Source organism: Halichondria panicea, chromosome 17 (genome assembly GCF_963675165.1).
Source record: "Halichondria panicea chromosome 17, odHalPani1.1, whole genome shotgun sequence".
In the NCBI taxonomy this organism is placed as follows: Eukaryota; Metazoa; Porifera; class Demospongiae; order Suberitida; family Halichondriidae; genus Halichondria; species Halichondria panicea.
Window position 1 is genome coordinate 3,936,911 of NC_087393.1, and position 23,987 is coordinate 3,960,897.

At 40.4% G+C, this 23,987-nt stretch overlaps 1 protein-coding gene, 1 long non-coding RNA gene and 1 pseudogene across 7 annotated transcripts; 2 read left to right on the forward strand and 1 right to left on the reverse strand.

The window, feature by feature from the left end:
- Window positions 1-280: 280 nt before the first annotated feature.
- Window positions 281-23,022, reverse strand: LOC135351317 (neurotrypsin-like). 4 transcript variants are annotated; one of them, XM_064550294.1, is made up of 10 exons: window positions 22,862-23,022; window positions 19,377-19,569; window positions 19,129-19,283; window positions 18,885-19,071; window positions 18,610-18,758; window positions 14,655-14,841; window positions 13,508-13,656; window positions 13,204-13,390; window positions 12,929-13,080; window positions 281-516 (listed from the first exon to the last, which is right to left on the reverse strand). In XM_064550294.1, exons 1-10 carry the CDS (start codon window positions 22,920-22,922, stop codon window positions 467-469), a joined length of 1,470 nt encoding a protein of 489 aa, XP_064406364.1. In that variant the 5' UTR covers window positions 22,923-23,022; the 3' UTR covers window positions 281-466. The 4 variants fall into 4 exon arrangements, 3 of the variants coding, with proteins under 3 accessions (XP_064406364.1, XP_064406363.1, XP_064406362.1); XM_064550293.1 differs by lacking the exon at window positions 281-516 and adding an exon at window positions 11,138-11,538; XM_064550292.1 differs by lacking the exon at window positions 281-516 and adding an exon at window positions 12,200-12,761.
- LOC135351316 (uncharacterized protein K02A2.6-like) lies at window positions 2,758-6,092 on the forward strand (annotated as a pseudogene).
- Window positions 20,183-22,445, forward strand: LOC135351320 (uncharacterized). Of its 3 annotated transcripts, none has more exons than XR_010399434.1 (5): window positions 20,183-20,493; window positions 20,565-20,727; window positions 20,928-21,039; window positions 21,244-21,336; window positions 22,186-22,445. It is a non-coding gene; the product is annotated as an uncharacterized LOC135351320 (long non-coding RNA). The 3 variants fall into 3 exon arrangements; XR_010399433.1 differs by having other exon boundaries at window positions 20,184-20,359; XR_010399432.1 differs by having other exon boundaries at window positions 20,187-20,727.
- Window positions 23,023-23,987: the final 965 nt, after the last annotated feature.

Genomic DNA, 23,987 nt, shown 5'->3' on the forward strand with positions numbered 1-23,987 from the left:
TTCTGTTTAGTATAGTAAATCTAGTATAACACTGTAGTACGTTATATGCATGGTTTGTGTTATTATAATTGCATGGTATGTAGCTTATACTTTCTGTGGAGCAACGCCTCCTCAGCGGTAAGTCAAAACCCAAGAGTGGCTAGAAGCCTATATATAGAAGCTGTTAGTTTTTGTCGCATTGCAACTGCAGAGTATAGTTACGGCTGGAATAGACACACCCACACACACATACGCACGCAGTCAGCTTAATCGTATTCCTCGAGGAATAACAAGTATGCACTTTGCAATATTGTTGCAATTTACATTATGTATATACTTGCAAGTACATTTTGTTTTCTATTTCTATTTCTATAATGCAGTACTTGACACAAATGTGTCTACACTCTCTAGATATAGCTACAATGTATCTTTAGTTTCTCAGTTGGTATCTTCACTTGATCTTGGCTCACTGTTTTCTCCTCGTGAATTAGATCTTGTGGACATGATTATCTTCAGAATGCTCTCTCTCTTGTACATCTATACACGTGGTAGGAGATAATGAAAAGAAATGTCAAAGGCTGTGACTATAGTGAAGTGTAGGTGGCAGTGAATTGTGTATTATTGCCTTGTCCACTAAATTCAGGTTGTTTTGTAGTTGAACGGAAAGAGAAAAATGACAAAATGGTTAACTATAATTATATAGATTTGTGTAAAACAAAGCATTAAGAATATTCAACCACAGTTTTGGTATAGATTCCCACAAGAAAGTAAAAATTAGGATGCATTACTGTCAATGCTACCCCATAGTATTTGTACTCATTATTCTTGGAGGTCATAGCAAACCAAATCATTCTAAATAAGAGTATACAGTCCAGTCCAGAATCGATAGTGATGTTTAATCAAATGTGGGCTAGTGTAAGCGTAAAAAATGGCTTTAGTTTGCCACTCATCTTCATCCTCTCACATGAAAATATTTGTAGCGCGCGGTTGAATAAAAGGGAGCGTTAAAGTGTACAGAGCATTGAAGTACATGTATATTATTATGCGCATTCCTAACACGTTGGTAAAGTTATTTTTGTGTGTGATCTCTACCTTCATTTCCTCGCCAAATTTACACCCTATATACATGTATACGGTCAAGAGCAGATGAGGGGATGGAGCGTCTTCCTGGTCTTAATCTGAATAGTATTGCGGTCCTTTTTTGCGGATTCACTAACATCTTAACCACACTCCTTGTTTGTAATGTGTTAAGTGCTCTGTACATGTGTGACTGATAACATGTTTGATCTAATAATGGTACCTGCAATACAGAGGATTTCAAGTTGGTTGGCAGAAGTTAAAACTTGAAGTGCAATCAACCAGGACCACTAGTGAAGTCATGTTTGTACAGCGTCTTTGTTTGACAATGTGGACTTTTAGGCACAATAATATTATAGTTTGGCATATCTTTCAATATAATTATTAGTCATTGTCAAGTATATGCACTTTGCAATGTTGTTGCAATGTGTATCATTTACATTATGAAATGTTTATACTAGTAAGTACTTTCTGTTTTTTATGTCTAATGCAGTATTTCACACAAGTGTGTATGGATAGCTACAATGTATCTAAATAAACTTTAATTGGTTTCTTCACTTGATCTTGGCTCGCAGCTTTCTTCTTGTGAATCAGGTTTTGGAACATGATCATCTTCAGAATTGAGCTCTCTGTCTTGTACATCTAGCTCTCTCTCCCAGTTATAATTCTCGTCGAGCTGTCTTTCGCCATTGAAATCATTGTTCATTTCTTGAACCTGAGGGTCTTCTTGGGGCAGCCTTACGTATTGTATCCTGCCTCTGTTCCAGTGTTCGACAGCTGCTCTCCAACATCGAGTCCCCTGAATACTTCCCACACAGCGAGCGAGCAGACTGGTCTCTTTCAGACGTTTGTACACATGGTAGGCGAGAATGAACAGAAACGTCACAAAGGCTATGACTAGTGAAGTGTAAGTGGCAGTGATTTGTGTTTCGTTGCCTCTTCCACTAAATTCAGGTTGTCTTGTAGCCGAATAAAATGAAAAAAATGACAAAATGGTTAGATTTGTGTAAAACGAAGCATTAAGAATATTCAACCACTGTTGTTTGTAGATTCCTCCAAGAAAAACAATAATACTCAAAATAAGGATGCATATTACTGTCAATGCTACCCCATAGTCCTTGTACTCGTTGTTCTTTGAGGTAACAGCAAACCAAATACTACTAATCATTCTAAATAAGAGTAACAGCCCAGTCCAGAATCGATAGCGATGCTTGATCACATGAGGGCTAGTGTAAGCGTCAAAAATGGCTTTAGTTTAGCCACCCATCTCAGTCCCCTCACATGAGAATATCTTTGCAATGGTTGAATAAAGGAGCATTATAGTATACAGAACAGTAGCTATTCCAAACAAAACACCAATCACCACCAGAGCTAGGTGCTTCCCTTGCCAACACAATACATTACCGTCGGGTAACCAGTGTTGCTTACTGGTATTGTTAGGTGTAGTATCCACCGGAACTATCTAGAAGTAGCTGTAATGTATCTGTAATGATCTAGAACAATCTAGCTAGAATTGGAACTGTACTTTGTACTTAGTGGAAACTTCTAGAAGTTACTTTAGCTTTGTATATATAAGAAGGTTCTGTACTGTGCTCGGTGTGTTCTATTCTACCCCAAGAATATTTATCTATGTCAAAGTGAAGACAATTAATAGATACAACAATTGGCGACGAGGATTAACTCAGAAGACAAGAAGAAGCTATGGCTACCCAGCATGGCGCTTTTGGAGAATTCTGTCCAGACAAAGAAGACTGGATATCCTACACTGAAAGACTAGAGCAGTATTTTCAGGCGAATGATGTCGACGCTGCAGAGAAGCAGAGGGCTATATTACTGAGTGTATGTGGAGCATCAACGTATCAACTGATCAGAGACTTAGTGGCTCCAGAACGGCCAAGCACCAAGACTTTCCAAGAGGTAGTACAACTCGTGAAAGAACACCACCAGCCTCCACCATCGTTCATCGTGCAGCGATACAATTTTAATATGCGAAGCCAGAAAGAAGGAGAGACAATTTCAGCATTCATGGCCAGCCTGAGAAGACTCTCTGAGCACTGCAAATACGAAGCTATTCTGGATGACATGCTTAGAGATAGACTCGTTTGTGGAGTCAGAGATAGGAGGATTCAACAGCGTTTACTCTCAGAAACAAATCTCACCCTTCAAAAAGCTATGGAATTAGCATTAGCGGCAGAGGCAGCAACTCGCAACTCTCAAGAACTCCAAGCAAGCAAGACACAGAACACTGAAGCTCTACACAAAGTCCAGCACTCTAAAACAAGTCAAAAGGAAAGCAAGAGCAAAACGTTTGGACCTTGCTACCGCTGTGGAGGAAACCATGCCCAAAGGGATTGTCGATTCCGAGAAGCTGAGTGTCGTGAATGCAAGAAGAAAGGACACATCGCTCGAGTATGTCGCTCTAAGACAAAAAGCAAGTCAACTCATAGAGTCAGTCAGGAACAAAGTGAGTCAGAAGGAACTGAAGATGAAATTCTACTCCTACATTGTACAAGAACGAACACTACTGAGCCGATCACTGTTACCGTGAAAGCAAATCAAGCTGACCTTGAAATGGAAGTGGACACCGGAGCTTCAGCTTCCATCATCAGTGAAGCTACTTACAAGAAACTCTGGCGAGGTCGTTTACCTCCACTGAAGAATACAAATGTCAAGTTACGTACTTACTCGGGAGAAATCATCAAGGTACAGGGAACCACGACGATTGAAGTGGTTTACGAGAGTCAAAAGGAGCAGCTTCCTCTTCTAGTAGTCGTTGGAAATGGTCCAAGTCTACTTGGAAAAGACTGGATGAAAAAAATCCGCCTAAACTGGAACAAGTTAGTGCACAAAGTGGAAGAGGAACACACACTGAAAGCTGTTATTGCGAAACATCCCAATGTTTTCAAGGAAGGACTTGGACTAGTCAAAAGTTATTCAGCAAAGATTCATGTTGACCCTGCCTCATCACCGAGATTCTGCAAGGCAAGGCCTGTAGCCTATGCTCTGAGGGAAAGGTCAATGCCGAACTAGACCGACTTCAGAATGAAGGCGTCATCGAGCCTGTAGAGTTTTCTGAATGGGCTGCACCCATTGTTTCTGTGATCAAGCCCAATGGATCTCTTCGTATATGCAGCGACTACAAAGTGACAGTCAACTCTGCATCGAAGCTAGACAAGTACCCATTACCCAGGATTGAAGATCTATTCTCTCAGCTGGAAGGAGGTAAAACATACTCTAAACTCGACTTATCTAACGCTTTTCAGCAAGTCTCACTTGATACCGAGTCCAAGAAGTTCACAACTATCAACACGAGCAAAGGTCTTTTCCAGTATACTCGACTTCCGTTCGGTATTTCTTCAGCACCTTCCATATTCCAGAGAGTTATGGATGGAGTCTTGAGCGGTCTCGATGGAGTAGCAGCTTACATTGATGACATTGTTGTCACCGGAAAAACAGAACAAGAGCATCTGCAAAACCTGGACAAGGTACTCACACGATTGGAACAAGCAGATCTCCGACTCAACCCTGCCAAATCAGCCTTTATGCTACCAAGTATTCAGTATTTGGGTAACGTCATCTCAGCTAAAGGCATACAACCTAGCCAAGAGAAGGTTCGAGCTCTACTTGAAGCACCAGCTCCCAACAATCTCCAACAATTGAGATCTTTCCTGGGCGCTATCAGTTATTATCGAAAGTTCTTATCCAATCTGTCCAGTAAGCTGGCACCACTGAACAAGCTCCTGCAGAAGGAAGTGAAGTGGACATGGGGAAAAGAACAGGAGTTAGCATTCAAGGAAGCTAAGCAGCAACTGACGTCTACGAATGTACTCACACACTACAACCCCGAAAAGACCCTGTTGCTATCATGTGACGCCTCACCTTATGGGTTAGGAGCAGTTATTTCACACAGACTGGATGACGGAAGTGAGAAGCCAATAGCTTTTGCCAGCAGATCATTGGCACCGGCTGAAAGAAAATATGCCCAATTGGACAAAGAAGCACTCTCAATTGTATTTGGAGTAAAGAAGTTCCAGCAGTATCTACAAGGTCGAAAATTCATCATTCTCTCTGATCACAAACCACTGCAACACCTACTCAGTGAAAACAAGCCGATACCGGTGTTGGCATCTGCCAGGATTAAGAGATGGGCTCTGATTCTCAGTGCGTACGATTACAAGATCGAATACCGACCAGGACAACAACATGGCAACGCAGATGTCCTAAGCCGCCTACCTCTTCCAGAGACAGTGAAAGAAGCGAGTCTGCCAGGAGAAACAGTTCTTTTAATGGAAACTCTTCATAGTGCACCAGTCGATTCCAAGAAAATCCGCTTCTGGACAGACCACGATCCAGTAATGTCTAAAGTCAGAAGATTAGTGTTGTCAGGATGGAAATTCTCAGATGACGAGAAGTTGCAACCCTACCAAAAATGTCACAAGGAATTAAGTGTACAGGATTCTTGTGTGCTGCGGGGAGAAAGAGTTGTTGTTCCAGAAGAAGGCAGAAACAAGACCTTAGAAATTCTACACGATGGACATCCAGGAATAACAAAGATGAAGCTACTAGCAAGAAGTGTCGTTTGGTGGCCAGGAATCGATTCGGATATCGAAAACAAGGTAAAAACGTGCGAGATGTGTGCACTTCACCAAAAGTCTCCTCCAATTGCCCCTTTACATCCTTGGGAATGGCCAAAGACGCCATGGACAAGACTACACATCGACTACGCTGGACCATTTATCGGGAAAATGTTTCTCGTAATTGTGGATGCTTACTCAAAATGGTTAGAAGTTATGCCTGTGTCGTCTGCCAACTCCACTCAGACAGTTACAGCACTTAGGCAAGTGTTCTCTACCCACGGGATACCCGAAGTCATAGTGTCTGATAATGGCACTCCATTTACAAGTTTCGAGTTCAAGACATTTACCAAGAGCAATGGAATTCGTCACTTAACATCTATCTGCACCATACCATCCATCAACCAATGGTCTTGCAGAAAGAGCAGTCCAGACTTTCAAGAGAGCAATGAAGAAAAGTAGATCTGGAGAGTTAAGTACCAAACTAGCTCGTTTTTTGTTTCATTATCGAACAACGCCTCATTCTACAACTGGCCAGACTCCAGCAGAACTACTCATGGGACGTTCCCTCCGAACATGCTTGGACTTGTTAAGGCCAAACATCAGAGCTAAGGTAGAAAACAAACAGCTCTCGCAGAAGTCATCTCATGACGTCAGAGTGAAAGAACGCTCATTCTTCCCACAAGACAAAGTGTATGTTAGAGAAGCAGGTACCAATTCACCATGGACGCCTGGAGTGATTGTATCGAAACAAGGAAATCTTACGTACGGAGTGAGACTAGAAGACGAACGACTAGTTAGGAGACATGTGGATCATGTTCGAAGTCGCTCTTCATCCTCCGATGAACCGCAGCAAACTGAAGAAGAAATGCCCGATGAGATAGACATACCCTCATCACCAGCTCAGCCAGAAGAATCACAAAACCAAGAAGAACCAGCTCAACCAGAAGATTCACAAGAAGAAGAGCAACTTCAAGCTCAAGAGCCTCTCAGACGATCTACTAGAGGTCATAGACAACCGGAACGTTACGGATATTCAATTCCCACCACAGATGAACCTTCAATCTAAGGGTGGAGGAATGTAGTATCCACCGGAACTATCTAGAAGTAGCTGTAATGTATCTGTAATGATCTAGAACAATCTAGCTAGAATTGGAACTGTACTTTGTACTTAGTGGAAACTTCTAGAAGTTACTTTAGCTTTGTATATATAAGAAGGTTCTGTACTGTGCTCGGTGTGTTCTATTCTACCCCAAGAATATTTATCTATGTCAAAGTGAAGACAATTAATAGATACAACATTAGGATATTGTATCGTTGAGCAGGAAAACACAGCCACTTCAGCTTGAAGAATTGTGGTGTAGGAAAGTAGTATGATTGTAGCCAGCACTTTCACAGCATTCTTACCAACAAATCGAGTAATCCGACTTGATTTTGAGCTAATAAGAATCAGTAGTCCTAATCCTATCCAAACAAATAGAGGGACAAACAAATTCAAGATGACTTGTCCAAAAACATCGAAACCATTGTAAAAGCACACACTCATGCCTATATACAAGTTGAACCAAGCCACCAGGCTGGATAAGGCAGAAGACCATTGCAAAGGATGTAAGAATAATTCCTCGCTAACATGAAACATACTAGTGTAGAATAGGAATCCATTTATTGTTCCGTCTGTGATGGTCACATTACACCAAAGCATGAAGAGCAGAGCTAGAACTGCAACCACTAGAGGGCCTAGCAGAAGGAGAAGCCGGTATGTAATACTATGGTCTGAACACTGGACACACTTGGTTGAACTTATGGCTGAGCTGTATGGCGTCCTACACGCTCCACATAAAATTCCGGTTCTGTCTCTTCGACATTGCTGATCTGGATCGAATGTTTCACTGATGTTTATAGATGTTACATTATAGTCACAATACAGCTGTGGACAGTATGAAAACTTTATGAAACCATTTCCAATTTTGGAGTCAGTATCAGTATCGTTATGGTAACCTATCCATGTTAAGCCTGGTTTTTGAATAGTTTGGTCACTAGCGTTATAAGTACTGTCTTCGGAAGACCAATAACAAAAGCCAGTTGTTTTATTTATTACAGTTCCCAATGGACAGTTTCGATATGTTATGTTTATCGATCGTAAGTAAGTTCCTCCTAGGGCACCAGAGTCTGATTGTATGAGAATTACTACTTTTCCCTCTCTTGTAGTAGTATTTTGTCCTGATGTCAGTGTTATGGTACTGCATTCAGCTTTGATAGTATGATGGTAAGGTTTCCCTCTTGAGATGTTGGCCAAGATCAAGATAGTAGCTGGAACAGGATTGTTAAATTGTCCCACAGCAACAAGAGACACATCGAACAATTGACCTGGATATATGGTTTGATGGATACTTTTGTTGTTTTTTTCACAATTAATTTTTTTTCCTGCACAAAAGCAAATATGTTTTGGAAATGAGGTCACATAGGAGAGATTAGATTTATTCCATTGCCATGAAACTTCATTAAAAATTTTTTTGTAAACTAGCGTACTCCTGATGCCAAATGTTGTATGGCATTTATCCATAAACCCTCCAAATATCTGACTTCCAGCGTATCCAGCAGTGTTGTTGATCATTACCACATGAATGGTGTCCAATATTTGCTTCTTTTGATGTCTAGGTAACGAATTGCTAGCAATGTGCACTTGATAAAAACACAGTGGCTTAGATTGTAAGCACTGATCTTCTGCGTATATGCCTCCTCCAGATAAAATAGCTTTGTTATTTTCAAATGTCACAGTGGTATTTGGGCTGAACAAAATGTACGAACTTTGACAGAGAACTAGGCCCCCACCATCAAGGCCTGTATTATTTGTTATGGTCACAATGCCACTGAACACAATATTTGATCTGAAAGCAGAAATGGCCGTTATGCTGTTATTTACAAAGCTAGAGTCATTGATAAATGTTTGTCTTCTCTGTTTACTAATGAAGACAGTAGCTCCTCCGGAAATTAGATCTTGACTATTTTCTGTCTGCGTTAATAGTTTGTTTCTCAGAAAGTGACTTCGAGCAATGATAACTGTATTGAAAGGAAGAGATGTTGCTTCCACTCCGTTAATCAGATAGCAATATATGTTGATAGCTAGACCACTGTCTGCTTCGGAAGCATTTAAAATATTGTCTACAAAGTAACAGCCGTCTATTTCAACAGTTCCTTTAGGACAAGACTTGTACATGCTCGCTGTTTCGAACAATATGTACAGAGCACCTCCTCTAACTTTACCACTGTTACTAGTAAAGTTTACATTTCTAAAACTAACATAGTTTTCGCATGCAACTGTTATGTTGTCAGGTTCTTGGGGAGGCTGCTTGAATCTAACGTATGCTCCTCCACCCATAACTGCTGTTCCCTTGACAACGTTACTATTCTCCACAATGACCGTATTGCTCGTATATTGTTTGGCGTTTCCGAGCAGAATGAAAAGGTTTCCTCCTTTACTGGAAAAGCTGTATGCTTTATTGTATTTTAGTTGCACCTCTGACATGTGAATAGTAACATTTGTGCACGAAAGAAACAAAGATATGCCAGTTGCTTTGGTTTGACATTTGGTATATGAGTCATGTTTGATATGTTGTGCACTTCCATTCAAAAATTTACATCTCATAATTCTCACATAAATCCGCTCGTTTGTGTCAATACTTGGACAATCTTCATAGTATTTTAGTACAAAATTACCCCCAAAGAATTTTTCGCTACCAGTGTTGTTCACCAGTAGGCAGTCCTCCATTATTGAGTATCCATACAGTCCCTCAGCAGCTATCCCGTATCCATTACTGTCGCGAATGGTTATCGATTGCATTGTTAGAGCAGTTACATCCTTAAGAGCAACTGCCGCTTGAAAGTGCCCTAATTCGCTGTAAGTACTAACTGGTATATTTTGACCACATGCAGAGATTTGCAGATTTTTGATAGTGATAAAGTTTATGTTTTTAAACATAAATCCTGCTGCTTTATAACACTGAATTTTTACAATCTCTGTCTCATTTCTGCTATCCTTCATACTATCGAGTTCAATATTCATAAGAGAGTCAATACGAAAGTTTTTACTGAGAGTGTGCAATCCTGGCATGAACATGAACTTTGTGTTGTTCAAATGACTTACGTTTGCGTAATGGTCCAGTGTCTCACATGGTTGCCTTGGGCATATCGTGTTCAATCCATTGTCTGATCTGACATACAAAATATTGTCCCAGTCTTGTCTGAAGTCTGTAAAGCAGTGTCCTTGATGTGTTACAGCCAGCACAACAGCAAATAGTAGCAATTGCATTGTACGTTGATCTCAAAACCAGTAAAGTTGTAGATTAACTCTTGTATTGGATTTAATTGGATTGCATGCCTTTATACTTTCCCGAATGTAAGTTCTGGGCCACCTCCATATAACTATAATTGTTCCACTTACACTTTCGTGTTTAGCGCATTACGGTTTACTTTGTGTGTTTATACAACCATGCACCTACTTGAGAATTGGTAGTATAATAACATCAACACAATTACACTTAATTGCATGTGTTGGTGGTTGATATGATTTGTTGTAAGTATATATAGTACGACATCGTAGCTTTGGTTTCTGTTTTATGATAGGAATCTTAAAGTAGCTTTTATTTTCTGTGGAGCAGCGGCTCCTTCTTTGTATACCTGAAGTCACTACCGTATATAGTATATGTATATAACATATGTATTTTCGTATGGTTCGGGAAAGTTAAAACGTTCATATTGATTTTGAGCTGTGTGAATATTTAATGAATATGCACTAACAAAAGGTACTTTCGAATAGGATTGCTTCTTTTGCTTGAGTAGCTATAATTATGCTTCATTGGAATAATGCTACGTTAGACTAATCAGGACAATAAACGTTTGTACAGCATAGTAATACCGAAATTTTGGTATCTCTGATTTGTACATGTATATAGACTAGTCAGATAATTACATGTATACCCAAAGCATATTTTTCACCCCACAGGTAATTCCTACTTTTCATCGCAGCCTTCACTGCTAGGGTCCTTTGTTCATGGGCGTTTCTAGAGATTGAGGCAGGGGGTGCTCAAGAGCAGTGGCGGATCTAGGATTCTTGAAAGGGGGGTTCCAGGGCTCTGAGCGGGTCAAGGACTGTTAAAAAAAAGGTCGTCACTTCTTCGAAACAGTGAGCATGCGCTAATAATAATTATTAACACACCGAACTAAAAAAAAGGTCATCACTTTTCATAAGCAGTCTGCATGCACTACGCTGGAGAGTTTTTAGCCTTCATAGTCACTGAAACTGCACAGACAAAGCTTCGCAGGACTAACAAGGACTAAAGGTAAGTGAGAAGTGCATGTGAAAGCTAGTAAGAAAGGAACAACTTGCTAACTAGTTGCTTGAGCCTCCCACTCACTTCTTTCTCAAAGGGAGGTTCAATTGAACCCAAAGAACCCCCTCTGGATCCGCCACTGAAGAGCACAGAAAAAAATGAGACCGCGCACGCGATTTTACGCCCCTACATTTATTGCGGCGCGTTTTTTACATGCATAGAGTGATAATTTTTTTTTTCAAAATAAACAATGTGAAATTGACGAAGGGACAAAGCAAAAAGAAAGGTAAAGGGTACAAACATAAAATGGAAGGTTACATACAAAGGTTCAGTTAATTGGTGGAGGTGGGCCTCCGACATCACCAGGTCGATAGCCCCAACTCTGAAGGGGTGTCCACATGACGATCTGGACCCTCTTATAGCTTGAATGGATGATCTTAGGAGGGAAAAGGTTAGTCGGCAACGGAGCCAGGATAGTGTGCTGCTGTACGATTGGTCCCATTTGGATGATAGCATGGAGGCGAGTCTCTTGTAGAAGGTTGTTGCTTCACGTGCTAGGCCTCCCGTTGCAGAGAGTACTAGAGGGGAGAAGGATGCCTGTTCAATGTCTAGAATTCTTTGTTTGTAGGCCCTTTTTTAATTAATTCATGTTTGCGGTAGACTGTGTGTGGGTCGGCGTGTCTGTTGGATGCAGCGTGTGGGTTAAATACCCTAACATAAAAAAATGGTTCTTTCAAAGGAGCCTCCCATACTCTATTGGCTGCAATGTCTAGGCGTGCACCCGGTTGTGTGTTGGCACTTGGCATTTGTCAAATAATATTATGTACAAAAAATCCACCCTCTTTGGTTGTTGCACTAGAGGGCAGAATGGTTCGTTATCCTTCATTAACCTCGAGACAGAATTAACCTCGAGACAGAACCACAAAATTAATAGATTCTAGGTAAGGTCGTTTTTTAGCCACGGCTATTTTCAGCGGCTATTTTCTGAAATATAGCCACCTTGCTATTCCAACCAAGTTGAACTCCCAAGGGTGGCCGAATAACGAGAGTCTACTGTATATGTATATGTATTCTCAGGAACTACTAAGTGTACTGTATCTCCCTTCAGTCAACATATTTGACCACACAATAATAGGGGATTTGGTAAAGATCATTAAGTTATATACATCAATGTATATCTATATATAGCCAGCCAAGTGTTATTAGCATGTAGCATGCATTGGGTGTATACGTGAGGGCTTATCCTAAAGATAACTATCAATTGAAATTAATGAGGAGGATTAAATCTATGCTACATTTATAGTTGTTAATACGTCAGCCTAAAGTTCAATACTGTCAACAGTGAATATACTACTTGGTGGGCGCGGTACCCACTCTTAGTTCAGATATGCTGGAGGGGCTTCTCCGCCAGCCAAGTACTGAGCAGGGTACAGGGCAGGGGGCTGTGGTTCAGAGGGGTAGGATTCAGTGTGAGGGTACGGGTACGAGGGATCAGCATATTGTCCAGTTGGGTAGGGGGCAACTGGTTGAGGTGCATACATATCTTGAGGGGGGGCCTGATTCGTGTATTGGAGATTTTGGTCCATGAATTGCATGGGATAGGCTGTATTTTGTATATTTGCAGCTTTCGGTGTAGCATTATTGACTACAGGAGTCCTGGGTGGAAGGTGAGCCAGGCGATGTCTTCTTATGCAAATACAGAACAAGATGATAATCACAATTATGATGATAATGACGACGATAGGAACAGTTACACCAATGCTGATGATTGGTATGATGTTGGATGACGAAAGAGTAGGTACTGTAATACAATTGTAAATGTCAGGTAATTAGGTGTCACTAACATGCATGTATCATTTGTATTTCAGGTAAATACATAGCTATACATGTCATTGCAGTAATATGCCAATCGCCGAGCTATGTAATTAATACTTGATACTATATATAGCATAGATTGGCAACTCTAACCTGTAGAACTGCACATTAAGGCCACATCTTGTGTGTGGGTGCAATCTTCAACTCCGATAGTGTTAGCAGGACAATTAATGAGTCTGCTCTCAGTTCCTGAGCAACGAAGCTCGTCCAACCATGTTGGAGAGTCCGATAGGATTTCATTGAAACTATATATACGTGTGCATGCATGCATCAACAAAGTAACTTTTTAAGATGGATGATTCGATGGCGAGTCATGAATGGCTAGTATAAGTTAATGAGACTACTCAGTGATGAGCTTACACACTCACCCTAGTGTTCCAACTGTTCCGTATTGAGTATAGGTTGAGAACTCTAGTTGACGACAAGCCACCCTTGCATCATTTATACCGAATCTGTCATCACACACTGCCCCCCATTGTCCATTGTAATATACCTCTAGTCTGCCAGAGGAGCCTCCTGTTTGGCCTGAGCTGCCTACCAGCCTCAGGTCTCCATCTGAGGGGAAAAACAGCGAAGAATACAAATTAAGGACTGCATGGTTTTGTAACGTCAAGCATTCAGATGCGTAAAAGGAGTTCATTAGACTGTAGTAATGTCACACTATATTCTTACTTGCAGTACAGATCAAGGCCACGTCTTGTGTGTGGGTGCAATCTTCAACTCCAATAGTGTTAGCTGGACAATCAACGAGTCTGCTCTCAGTTCCTAAACAAAGAAGCTCGTCCAGCCATGTTGGAGAGTCCGATGAAATTTCATTGAAACTGTACAATAAAGTAAATCTTCAAGATTGATAATTTGATGCAAGTTGTGAAATATGCATGGTTAACCCTTTCCCCGTTTTAATTAAAACAAGAAAATACAGAATAAATAACAATTTTCTTTAAAAATTTGTATGTCATGAACCATACATTGAAATGACTTGTAACTATTTCCTACAGGTAGCGCAGACCCCAGAGGTATCTTAACACCATCTTCGTTACCTAGCAACTGACCACCCCCACTAATTAGCAATTGTTTACAAACATTCACAACTATGTACACAAATAATATTGTATGAAGGCACAGAGTGGCTAAAGACACTAAATAAGTGTTCTCAATGTTCTCACAGTGACATGGTTCAATCAGGATCTGCAGAAAGTTCTCTGCGAGGTCGTATCAGCAGACGCCCTTTTCCCGGGAAATGTTTTCTTCACCTACACACAGGTTTACAAGTTCAATGGTGGCTCATGATGTCCACTGCTGTACTAACTAGCCTAAATACAGTTATACTGAAGCTATCAAGACTACAGATGCTACTCTAGACTTACCAGATCCAAGAAGTTGTTCCATCGCAAGAGCTTCTTCCTCAGGCCTTCAGGCTCTATATTTTCTAGCTTGAGGTAGCTTTTTATCTAGCTATGATCCCAGTCACAGTCCTCTCACTCAACAAGGCCATAAGCATCGATATTCTCACTGTCTAGCTACTTTAGAACCTCACTGAGATTGTACTACGAAGATCTTGAAACATTATCAAACAGTCACTTTTCTTTCGACATTACTGTACAAAGCGTACCTCGAGGCAGCATATTAAAGATACCATGTGAAAGAGCAGCTCAATGCGCATGTGCTGCTACCTACAGTGTGTGCATAGCTCCAACACAGTGGGCACAACAAATTTTTGAAAATGACCACTAGAGTGGCCGTCATATGACGGCTTCAACGGGGAAAGGGTTAACATTGTTGATCATGCACTCAATGATCATCTTATAAATTATCTCACCCTAGCGTTCCAACTGTTCCGTATCGAGTGTAGGTTAAGAACCCTAGTTGACGACAAGCCACTCTTGCATCATTTGGACTGAAGCGGTCGTCACACACTGCCCCCCATTGTTCATTATTATAGACCTCCAGTCTGCCAGAAGAGCCTCCTGTTTGGCCTGAGTTGCCTACCAGCCTCAGGTCTCCATCTGAAGGGTATACAGAGACTTTAATACCTCAGGCTGGCTATAATTATCATTCAAAGTAGTTTTATATGTGTTTGATGAAGCTTGACTTGTTATGATACTGAATATCAGCAGGAAAACTATGAATCCTTTAGTTTCTAAATTGTCTTTTTAATGTGCGTGCATGGATATCTCATGCAGATATTGGTTTGAACTATAGCCCTGTTTACGCCACATCTATAATCCGGGTCGAATCCGGATTTAATCTGGGTCAGATTTTTCTGAGTAGTGAGCATAGTAAAATGACCACTAATTTCATTTGGCTGATAAGAAGCTGTGGGCTTACTCTAGAAACACCCACGAATACAACACCTCAGAACTAGAGCACTAAAGTGCAAACCCTCGGCCGGCTGGTGACATGATTAAGAAACCATATAATTATAAAAACAGATGCTGAATTTTAGTGGTACATATGCACTGTGGATCACAGCAAAGAAGCTTAGAGTCTCAGAGAAGTATGGCTCCTGTAGTAGCTAGGGCCTAGCAGTCTGCAGCAAGCCAGACACAATTCTAGCTTTCTATTTTAGCGACCCCTTTCCATTGTTCCTGGTACGGGATCACTTCAGCTGTAAATACGTAGGGTGCTTCTAATAAAGGCCATGTGTAGTTAGCTAGTTGCCAACGTGTAAATTCAAGATTTTTAGCTTTTGCTCGCTTTTATTCGACAACGAAGCTTTAACATCAAAACAAATTTAAAACTACTAACTTGTTGTTTTGAGGCTATCCATGGCATAAACACAGTGCTATCGCATCCAGGTGAGTAGACTCAGAATACACAGACAGACAGACAGACAGACAGACAGACAGACAGACAGACTGACTGACTAATATAACCCGTGGCGCCGCGGCGCGCCTTGGGTTAATAAGCCCTCTGCGTTTACTCACAAGGATAAGGGCCGTTTACACGAACGCGGTTAGGTTTAATCCGGATTCCAACCCAAATTAAAGGTCTGGTGTAAATGAGGCTTATGCCCTTGGGTACAAATCCAATGCACCCTATTATAGTATAGTATATGCATTATGCATGGTACAACTATTACATTAGCAGTGGCGTGTACAATGGGGGGCTTTGGGGGCTTGAGCACCCCCCTGTCCTCCCAGACAACCATGAAACTAATCCTATCACTCAGTAGCTCTAGCTAGCTAACTGTGCACAGCTCTATCTCGATTACAAGTCATGACCACGCCCAATTGAGCATGCGCAATCAGTATTGCCATTCTAATCAAGAGTTTATGATAGAGAGAGAGTAATCTTAGCCTCCTTCGCAGCCTCTCCTTTTTCTGTTCTTTGTCACAGAAGAGAAAATTGGAGGAACAAAGAAAGAAAGAAGGAAGCAACTAAGAAAAAGGAGAGCCTGCCTTGCTAAGTCGCGTGATCCCCTACTGACGTAGACAAATTTTAACGAGCGTGGGCGAGAGAAAACCTAATACCGGTAACTGTCCTCCCACACAGTACTTGGAGCGCATTTACCAGGAACATAATCTGTTATGAACAGTACAGTACATAGCCTCGACTCAAGGCCGCTTGAAAAAGGCGGCCTGGTATACCTTGTATGCGCATGCGTGTACATTACCCCAAAAAGGGGGTAATCCGTGTATTTGTGGATACTGTCAGTAAAATAAACCGTATACTATTTGTATTCTGATTTTACAGTCCGTTACATAGAATATTGTGCAAAGATGACCGAGTTCTTACTCCCTTTATTGTATCAAGCCAAGTCTCTACTTAACGACACCCTACACTGTAAGGCTACAGATGTTATAGGAAAGGCATGATGTGTTCCTGTGGGTCCCCTGATGAGGCTGTGGTAATATAGACCAGGCAAGTCTTCTGCTACTAAATCTTGCCTTTATGTTCGACAAGAAGTCATTGCTGAAGATAAAGAAGCTAATGATTACTCCTGAAAGCTTTTCATAAGCTTTAACTCGACACTCAGGAAGTTATTCACTCAAGATCTACTGATGTATTAAAGAGTCCACCACTCTTCCTAGCTGGCAGCTCTAGCTGTCTGGGAGGCTTTCTTGAACTGTCTCTTTGATAAACAGAGCTAGAAGAAGCAACACTGCTGCAGCATAATTATTCTACTTTGATTAGTGTCTCTGAAAGCTGCCATTGTGGTCACATTGTCATACGTATTATTCCCTTTTGTAACTTTGTCCGTTTTTTTTACAATTTGTATGATGAAATTGTTGTCAATTATTTAGCGCATGCGCATACAAGGTATACCAGGCCGCCTTTTTCAAGCGGCCTTGAGTCGAGGCTATACAGTACAGTGCAGTAGAGTCAGCCTTCGTGAGACCTTTAGTCAGTAGAGGAAGTATGAAAGACTAGAGTAGAGTAGACTATACTGCTGTAATAATTATATCTACTAATCAAGTGGGTCTGTTCTGAACTCAGGAAAAAAAACTGAGCTAAATTTAGATATTTAGTCTTTACTAGGTAAGCCCTCGTCTACGATGTCTCCACGCTTGATTCTGGCTTACTATCTACGATGCTAACAGCTTTTATTTAGAGTTTGCAATGCGTAGGCATGCTGTAGCTTTTTGCTCTGTCAGGCTCCGCCCAGCTAGTGATTGCCCACGTTCATTTTCACTCGTCTACCACTCGTCTACCGTCACGCAACTTAGCAAGGCAGGCTCTCCTTTTTCTTAGTCTCTTCCTTCTTTCTTTCTTTGTTCCTCCAATTCGTACCATATTTTATCTTATTGAACTACAGTGACAAAGAACAGAAAAAGGAGAGGCTGCGAAGGAGGCTAGAGTAATCTATCAACCCATCCAAGTGTGTGGGTGATGTAATCTACTTTCTTGATAGATGACATCACCCAAACTTGGATTGGTCAGTGTGCAAATTCCAAGCTTGTGACAGATACAGGAAGTCACGTTACTCTCTGCATACATCTGATGTACAGTATGCCTACGTTCGATACTCTCTCCTCTATCATATACTCTTGTTGTTATGTAATGCATAATAGCTGATCAAGATCCTCTGCACTCTCCCAGTCACCTCTTGCTCCACTGAGAGATACTGAGAAGCAATGACTAACACTAGAATGACTGGACACCCCCATTGCAGTGATTGACCAGTTTGTTATAGGATGTACCCCAGGAGAATAGTGCATGGAGATCCTACAAGATGACTGACTCATAATTATGTCTTATTATCACGCTATGCATGTATTAGATCCCATTTGAGTGTATTTAGCAGGAAACTATGAGCTATAGTACCGGTACTATAGATTGCTCTGGGCTACAAACTACAACATTATACATTGTATTGTCATTTACAAGAATATACACATGTAATAACATAAAAATTACTGTAGCTAGATGCTTTGTCTAGTATCATAGTAACAGAACTAGAATGGAAGAGAGAAGCTCTAGAAGAGATAGTAGGAGCCGCTCTTTTCTTGGGCAGTGTGCTGTACTTTTTTGCTGCAAGGCTGCATGGGGGAGGAGCTGGATGTATGAAAGATGCGCCGAAATAAATGCGGGGGCATAAAATTGCGCTCGCTATGCGCGCCCCATTTTTTCTGTACTCTTGAGCACCCTCCTGCTTCAATCTCTAGAAACGCCCCTGATTAGTGTACATAACACACACACACACACACACACACACACACCCCACATACACCGCCCCTATGCATATACACACATGCATTGGAACTGTACATATATTACTATATATATATACTGCATGCACCTCACTATATTCATATAATCATATAACTTACTTGCAGTACAGACCAAGGCCACATCTTGGGTGTGGGTACAATCTTCAACTCCGATAGTGTTAGCGGGACAATCTATCAGTATTCTCTCAGTTCCTAAGCAACGAAGCTCATTCAGCCATGTCCGAGTGGAATTTGAAGGCTGGGAGAAACTGTATATAGTGTAGAAAATGATTATCTTAATTGTACTATAAATATAATTATGGTTGGTGAAGATTGGAAGAACAGTAAGAGGAACTGGATCCACTAAAATTAGTCATAAATGTACATGCACTCACCCTAATGTTTCTACTCTTCCATACTTGGTATAGTCTGTGTACCCTAGCTGACGACAAGCCACTCTTGCATCATTTGGACCAAAGCTGTCATCACACACTGTCTCCCACTGATCAATATTAAAGAACTCCAGTCTACCAGAGGAGGCTACCCAAGTGGTAGCAGGATTCACTAGTCTCAAAACTCCATCTAAATTTGTAAGATGCATGAAGTATGTAACTATTGAAAGTGTATAACATCACTCACTTATTGCACACACTAATGCCACATCATCAGAACGGTCACAATTATGAACTCCGGTAGGATTTTGTGGGCATTCATCCAGTCTGCTTTCAGAACCATTGCAGCGAAGGTCATCCAACCATGTTGGAGTGGATTCTGACGCTGCTAGGTCACCAGAACTATTATATTAGTAAAGGAATTGTAATCGTAAGAGTGATAATAGTAATCCATTTTATTTTAACGCAAGCATAAGTATTGATATACTTACTAACCTCCGTATGATTCCATATACTACATAACCTAGGAAACCCAGCTGACGACAAGCTACAAGTGCACCAGCTGGACCAAATCCATCCTGACACACTGTCCCCCATTGTCCACTATAGTAGACCTCCAGTCTACCAGCTCCTCTGCCTCCTGTTAAACCGGACGTATCTATCAGCCTCACATCTCCACTCAATTGTCCTGTATGCATGAACAATATACAACACTGATAATATTATCTAAGTTCACAATTATCGGTAGGCCACATCAATCACATAATTAAAATTTAAAAGGCTTCTTGGCTTCTTTCACTTTTAATGTGTTGACCCAATAATATCATACACTGATTATCGCAGCTAGTATATAGCTCTGTTTTAACTTTCAATGTTGACTTATATCTCATTAATTCTCGCAATTTCAATAACACAAACATGTCGGGACGGTAAAAATACAGCATTCATTATCAATAGATAATATGAGATCTCGCTCTTATAATAATTATACTATCATTATAACCTTATAATACCGTACTTCATAACAAAAACAATCATGCACACAATCAATTATATATACAGAGTAGAAGAGAGTACCACACAAGATGGTACCAATTAAGCAGCTTTTTTAAATAATTATATCATCACTTGAACATGCATACATACTTGGTCTTATATGAATACATACAATTATGCACCTTTACATGCAGTGCCTATTTGGAGCTGTAAGCTTATAATAATTATGGCTTGTTTAACCGATTAGCCGCGGTTATGATTTCATACGTAGTACCGCCCACCGCGGAACCAAAATCTAATTAATTTTAAATTACTTTTATTATCAGCTCCTAGCAAAGAAAGATGCGTAGCTAAGAAGCAGTAGCAGTTTTCTGCAGGCAACTTTGTTTCAAACTAGTCTAGAATAGCTACTCTGCCAGGATCTCTAAGTTTCGAACGGAGAAGTATACCAGCCAAGGCCCCAGCGAAGGATCATTTCACAAGTAAGCTCTGTGTGTGTATAGCGATCATCATTTTCCTAGTTCAGCCTTTAGAAGCCTTTTGAGCTGATTTAATATGCTTGTCCACCTACCTAGATAGCCTCTGAGTGTGTGAAATATACTGGAAGAGTAGCTTCGTGAGTTTAGAGCCTGTTTTTAGAGTGTAGTCTACAACGTTTGATATTCAAAATTATTTTCTCTTTTTCAGCATTCGCCTCTAGCAAAGAAAGGTGCATAACTTGGAAACAGTGACAGTTTTCTTTATTCAACTTCTTAGCAAAGTAGTCTACAGTAGTTACTGTGTCAGGATCTCCTGGTTTCCAACAAAACAGTCAAGCAGCCAAGGGCCAGAGCAAGGGATCACTTCAGAGGTAAGCTTTGTGTGTGTATATAGCAAGCATTATGTAGCTAGTGTAAGCCTTCATAAGCCTCTGAGCTGATTTAATATGCTTATGCACTTGCCTAGATAGCTTATGAGTGTGTAAAGTATACTTGTGTAGAAGCTGAGTTAGTTTAGAGCCTGTTTTTAGAGTGTAGTGTACAGTGTTTGATATTCAATTTATTTGTTCAGTGTGGCAAAGAAAGATGCACCCCTTAGTAACAGTAACAGTTCTCTTCAAGCTACCTTGTAGAACAGTCGAAGAGTCAACCAGCCAAGGACAGAGCGAGAGATTACTTTAGAGGTAAGCTTTGTGTGCGTATGTTTTTAGCTGATAATACTATATACGCTTACCTACGTAGCTTGTAAAGTATACTTGCTCCAGCAGTGTGTTGAAGCCCGAGTTTAAAATACAGAAGCCTATATATGTATGCTCAGCAGTGTTGCAATGTAAAGGGGTTATGCTTAGCTATCTGTTGGTCTCATCCACAATGTGTTCTGTTAATAGCTGTGAAGAATGCTGGACACCGGAAAGTTTGGGCTAACAGATTGGTTGAGATGGTGGGAGTCCATAGGCAGGCCAGGAGTAGAACTGCTTACAGTAAGTGGTGTTTGTGTGTGTGTGTGTGCCTGTGGCATGATACTTTATACTGCTAACAATTTACATTATCAGTGCTGCCAAAAGTTAATTCCTATGCCTAGGCTTGTGTGAAGTTCTGCTTGCTTCCAAGGTTACAATTCAATTAGGCTACTACTCAATTAGGCTCACTACTCATTAGGCTCACTGTATACATGTACAGAGGTTGATTGCATAATAATGTTCTGACCTTTTCAGGGGAAAGCAAAGGCTTGTTGGGTTTATGAGTGTACTGTTTACTTGTGTAAGGAAATTTTCTTCCCAACATAATAGGCTTGTTGGTTGTGTTATGCTCCCCAGCTAGGATTAGGTCATAATTTGTCATTAGTTGGCTTGGGTGTTTGCCTGTGATATGCATTGTAATTCTTCTGTGCCCAAAATTGAATCTTTTTATGAACTCCCAGTTTGTTGTAGGATCACAATTGCTTTATATGTGCCTATGAGTGCCATTGCATGCAAGTTTGCTTGTGGGAGCCTATACATAATTATGTCTAAGGTACTTTGTGTATGGCTGTTCTCAGTATACTTTTTTAGGTTTGTTGGCTTGTGAGTTAGTGCTGTGTTACATGTATCTACCCAATTTTTAGTGTGCTGTCTATTATAGCAATTCAATTATAATTATGTGGCTGAATGTTATTATTCAATTTAGTTTGTGTATTGATTGCATGATAATCTTTTGATCATTTAAAATTCAATTCTTTATGGGCTGGCTTGTTGGCTGGTGTTTGTCAGGTTCTGTGCTACTTGTGTGTAAGAACCATTGATTCTAGAGGTGATCTGCTTGGTTGGTAATACTCTTTCTTCCCCATGCAGTTCTGTGAAACAATCGTCACTGCTATCTGCCATGGTACCACCACCATCTTATGGGTCTGAGAAGTCCTACTCACTGTCACTACTATCCAAGATACCCAGGATACCTCATCCCCTGTGTACAGAGGCCTCTTTGTTATTGTTGTACCATAGAATTAATTGTAATTGTATTTCTTATAATGTATGTTCACTTTTGAGATTGATATTGAATTTATATAAATACAAATTTCACACGAAATTTTAAGCAAATTTTTGATTGGTAACCTATGGTGATCGGACTCGGTATGGCTTCTGTTGACCTTCGAGAGAAGCCTTGCAAAGATGTGGAGCTCAGGAAGGTTGTAGCTTACCACAAATTAAATAAGAGTAGAGTAATGTGCGGTTGACACAAATATGTGTCAACCGCGGTTAACAGCTTATTCCTTAATAACGCAAATTTGCGTCAACCGCGGCTAATCGGTTAAGACAGAGATTGCTATTAGACACGTTTAAGTACATCAGAAATCTATTTACTGGTGTGTAAAACTGCATGCATAGGCACAGTTTTTGTAGGCAGAAGAATGAATGTATTTTTACATTATAATTATACCTAGTTAAGTTGTATAGCATAAATAATACCATGCAGAAGTATCTATATAATTATATCTATTTAATTATATTTATTTTAGCATAAGCTCACCTCCAACAGCCCAAACCAGGCTCATGACAATAACTGAGATCCACAGTGAGTAATTCATCATTGGTATGTTCAATATTTATGTTCAATGGAAACTGACAAGACTGACAAAAAACAATCATACACATGGTTAAATAAGAACCTGTCAGAATGTTCTAGAATAGTTACTAAATATAGACTAAATGATGCAATAACTAATAAGTCATAATCAGTCAGAGTTCAACCTTGAAATTATAATTATGTTCAACACTCCCACTTAATTGCATGTTGTTGGTGGTTGAGACATAATTATACTGCATGTACGGTAGATGCTATAGTAGTATCAATATAACATTGTATAGCTTTGCATGGTGTGTTATAAAATAGCTTTTTCTTTCTGTGGATCAGGGCCTCCTCCGCAACGAAGCAAAATCCAAGATATTGTGGCTAGAAGCCTATACATGAATGAATATTACTGTTAGTCTTTGTCGCATTGCAAGAGTTAAGCAGTTACAGCTGGAATACACACACACACACACACCATCAGATTTTTTGTATTCTAGGCTAAGTATGCAGTATGCACATTACAATGATGCATGCAATGTATATAATTATATACTAGTAAAACTTCAGTACTTTCTCTTATGTCTAATGCAGTACGTACTTGATACAAGTGTGTGTGCACAATATGTAACTTTAGTTGGTATCTCCACTTGATCTTGGATCGCTGCTTTCTTCACGTGAATCAGGTTTTGGAACATGATCATTTTCAGAATTGAGCTCTCTGTCTTGTACATCTAGCTCTCTCTCCCAGTTATACTCCTCGTCGAGTTGTCTCTCTCCATCGAAATCATCGTTCATTTCTCGATCCTGAAGGTCTTCTTGTGGCAACATTACGTATTGTATCCTGCCTTTGTCGACAGCTGCTCTCCAACATCGAGTCCCCTGGATTCTTCTCACACAGCGAGCGAGCAGACCGGTCTCTTTCAGACGTTTGTACACATGGTAGGAGAGAATGAACAGGAACGTCACAAAGGCTATGCCTAGTGAAGTGTAAGTGGCAGTCATTTGTGTTTTGTTGCCTTTTCCACTAAATTCAGGTTGTTTTGTAGCCGAATCGAAGGAGAAAAATGACAAAATAGTTAGATTC

What these genes read in the sequence shown, in the direction of transcription:
- LOC135351317 (XM_064550292.1), bottom strand. Translation starts at nt 22,922, where the DNA reads ATGATGAATTACTCACTGTGGATCTCAGTTATTGTCATGAGCCTGGTT. An exon ending in GGCATTAGTGTGTGCAATAA is followed by an intron (nt 19,072 to 19,128) that starts GTGAGTGATGTT and finishes TTACAAATTTAG; the next exon opens with ATGGAGTTTTGAGACTAGTG. An exon ending in GGAACAGTTGGAACACTAGG is followed by an intron (nt 13,081 to 13,203) that starts GTGAGTGTGTAA and finishes ACGTATATATAG; the next exon opens with TTTCAATGAAATCCTATCGG.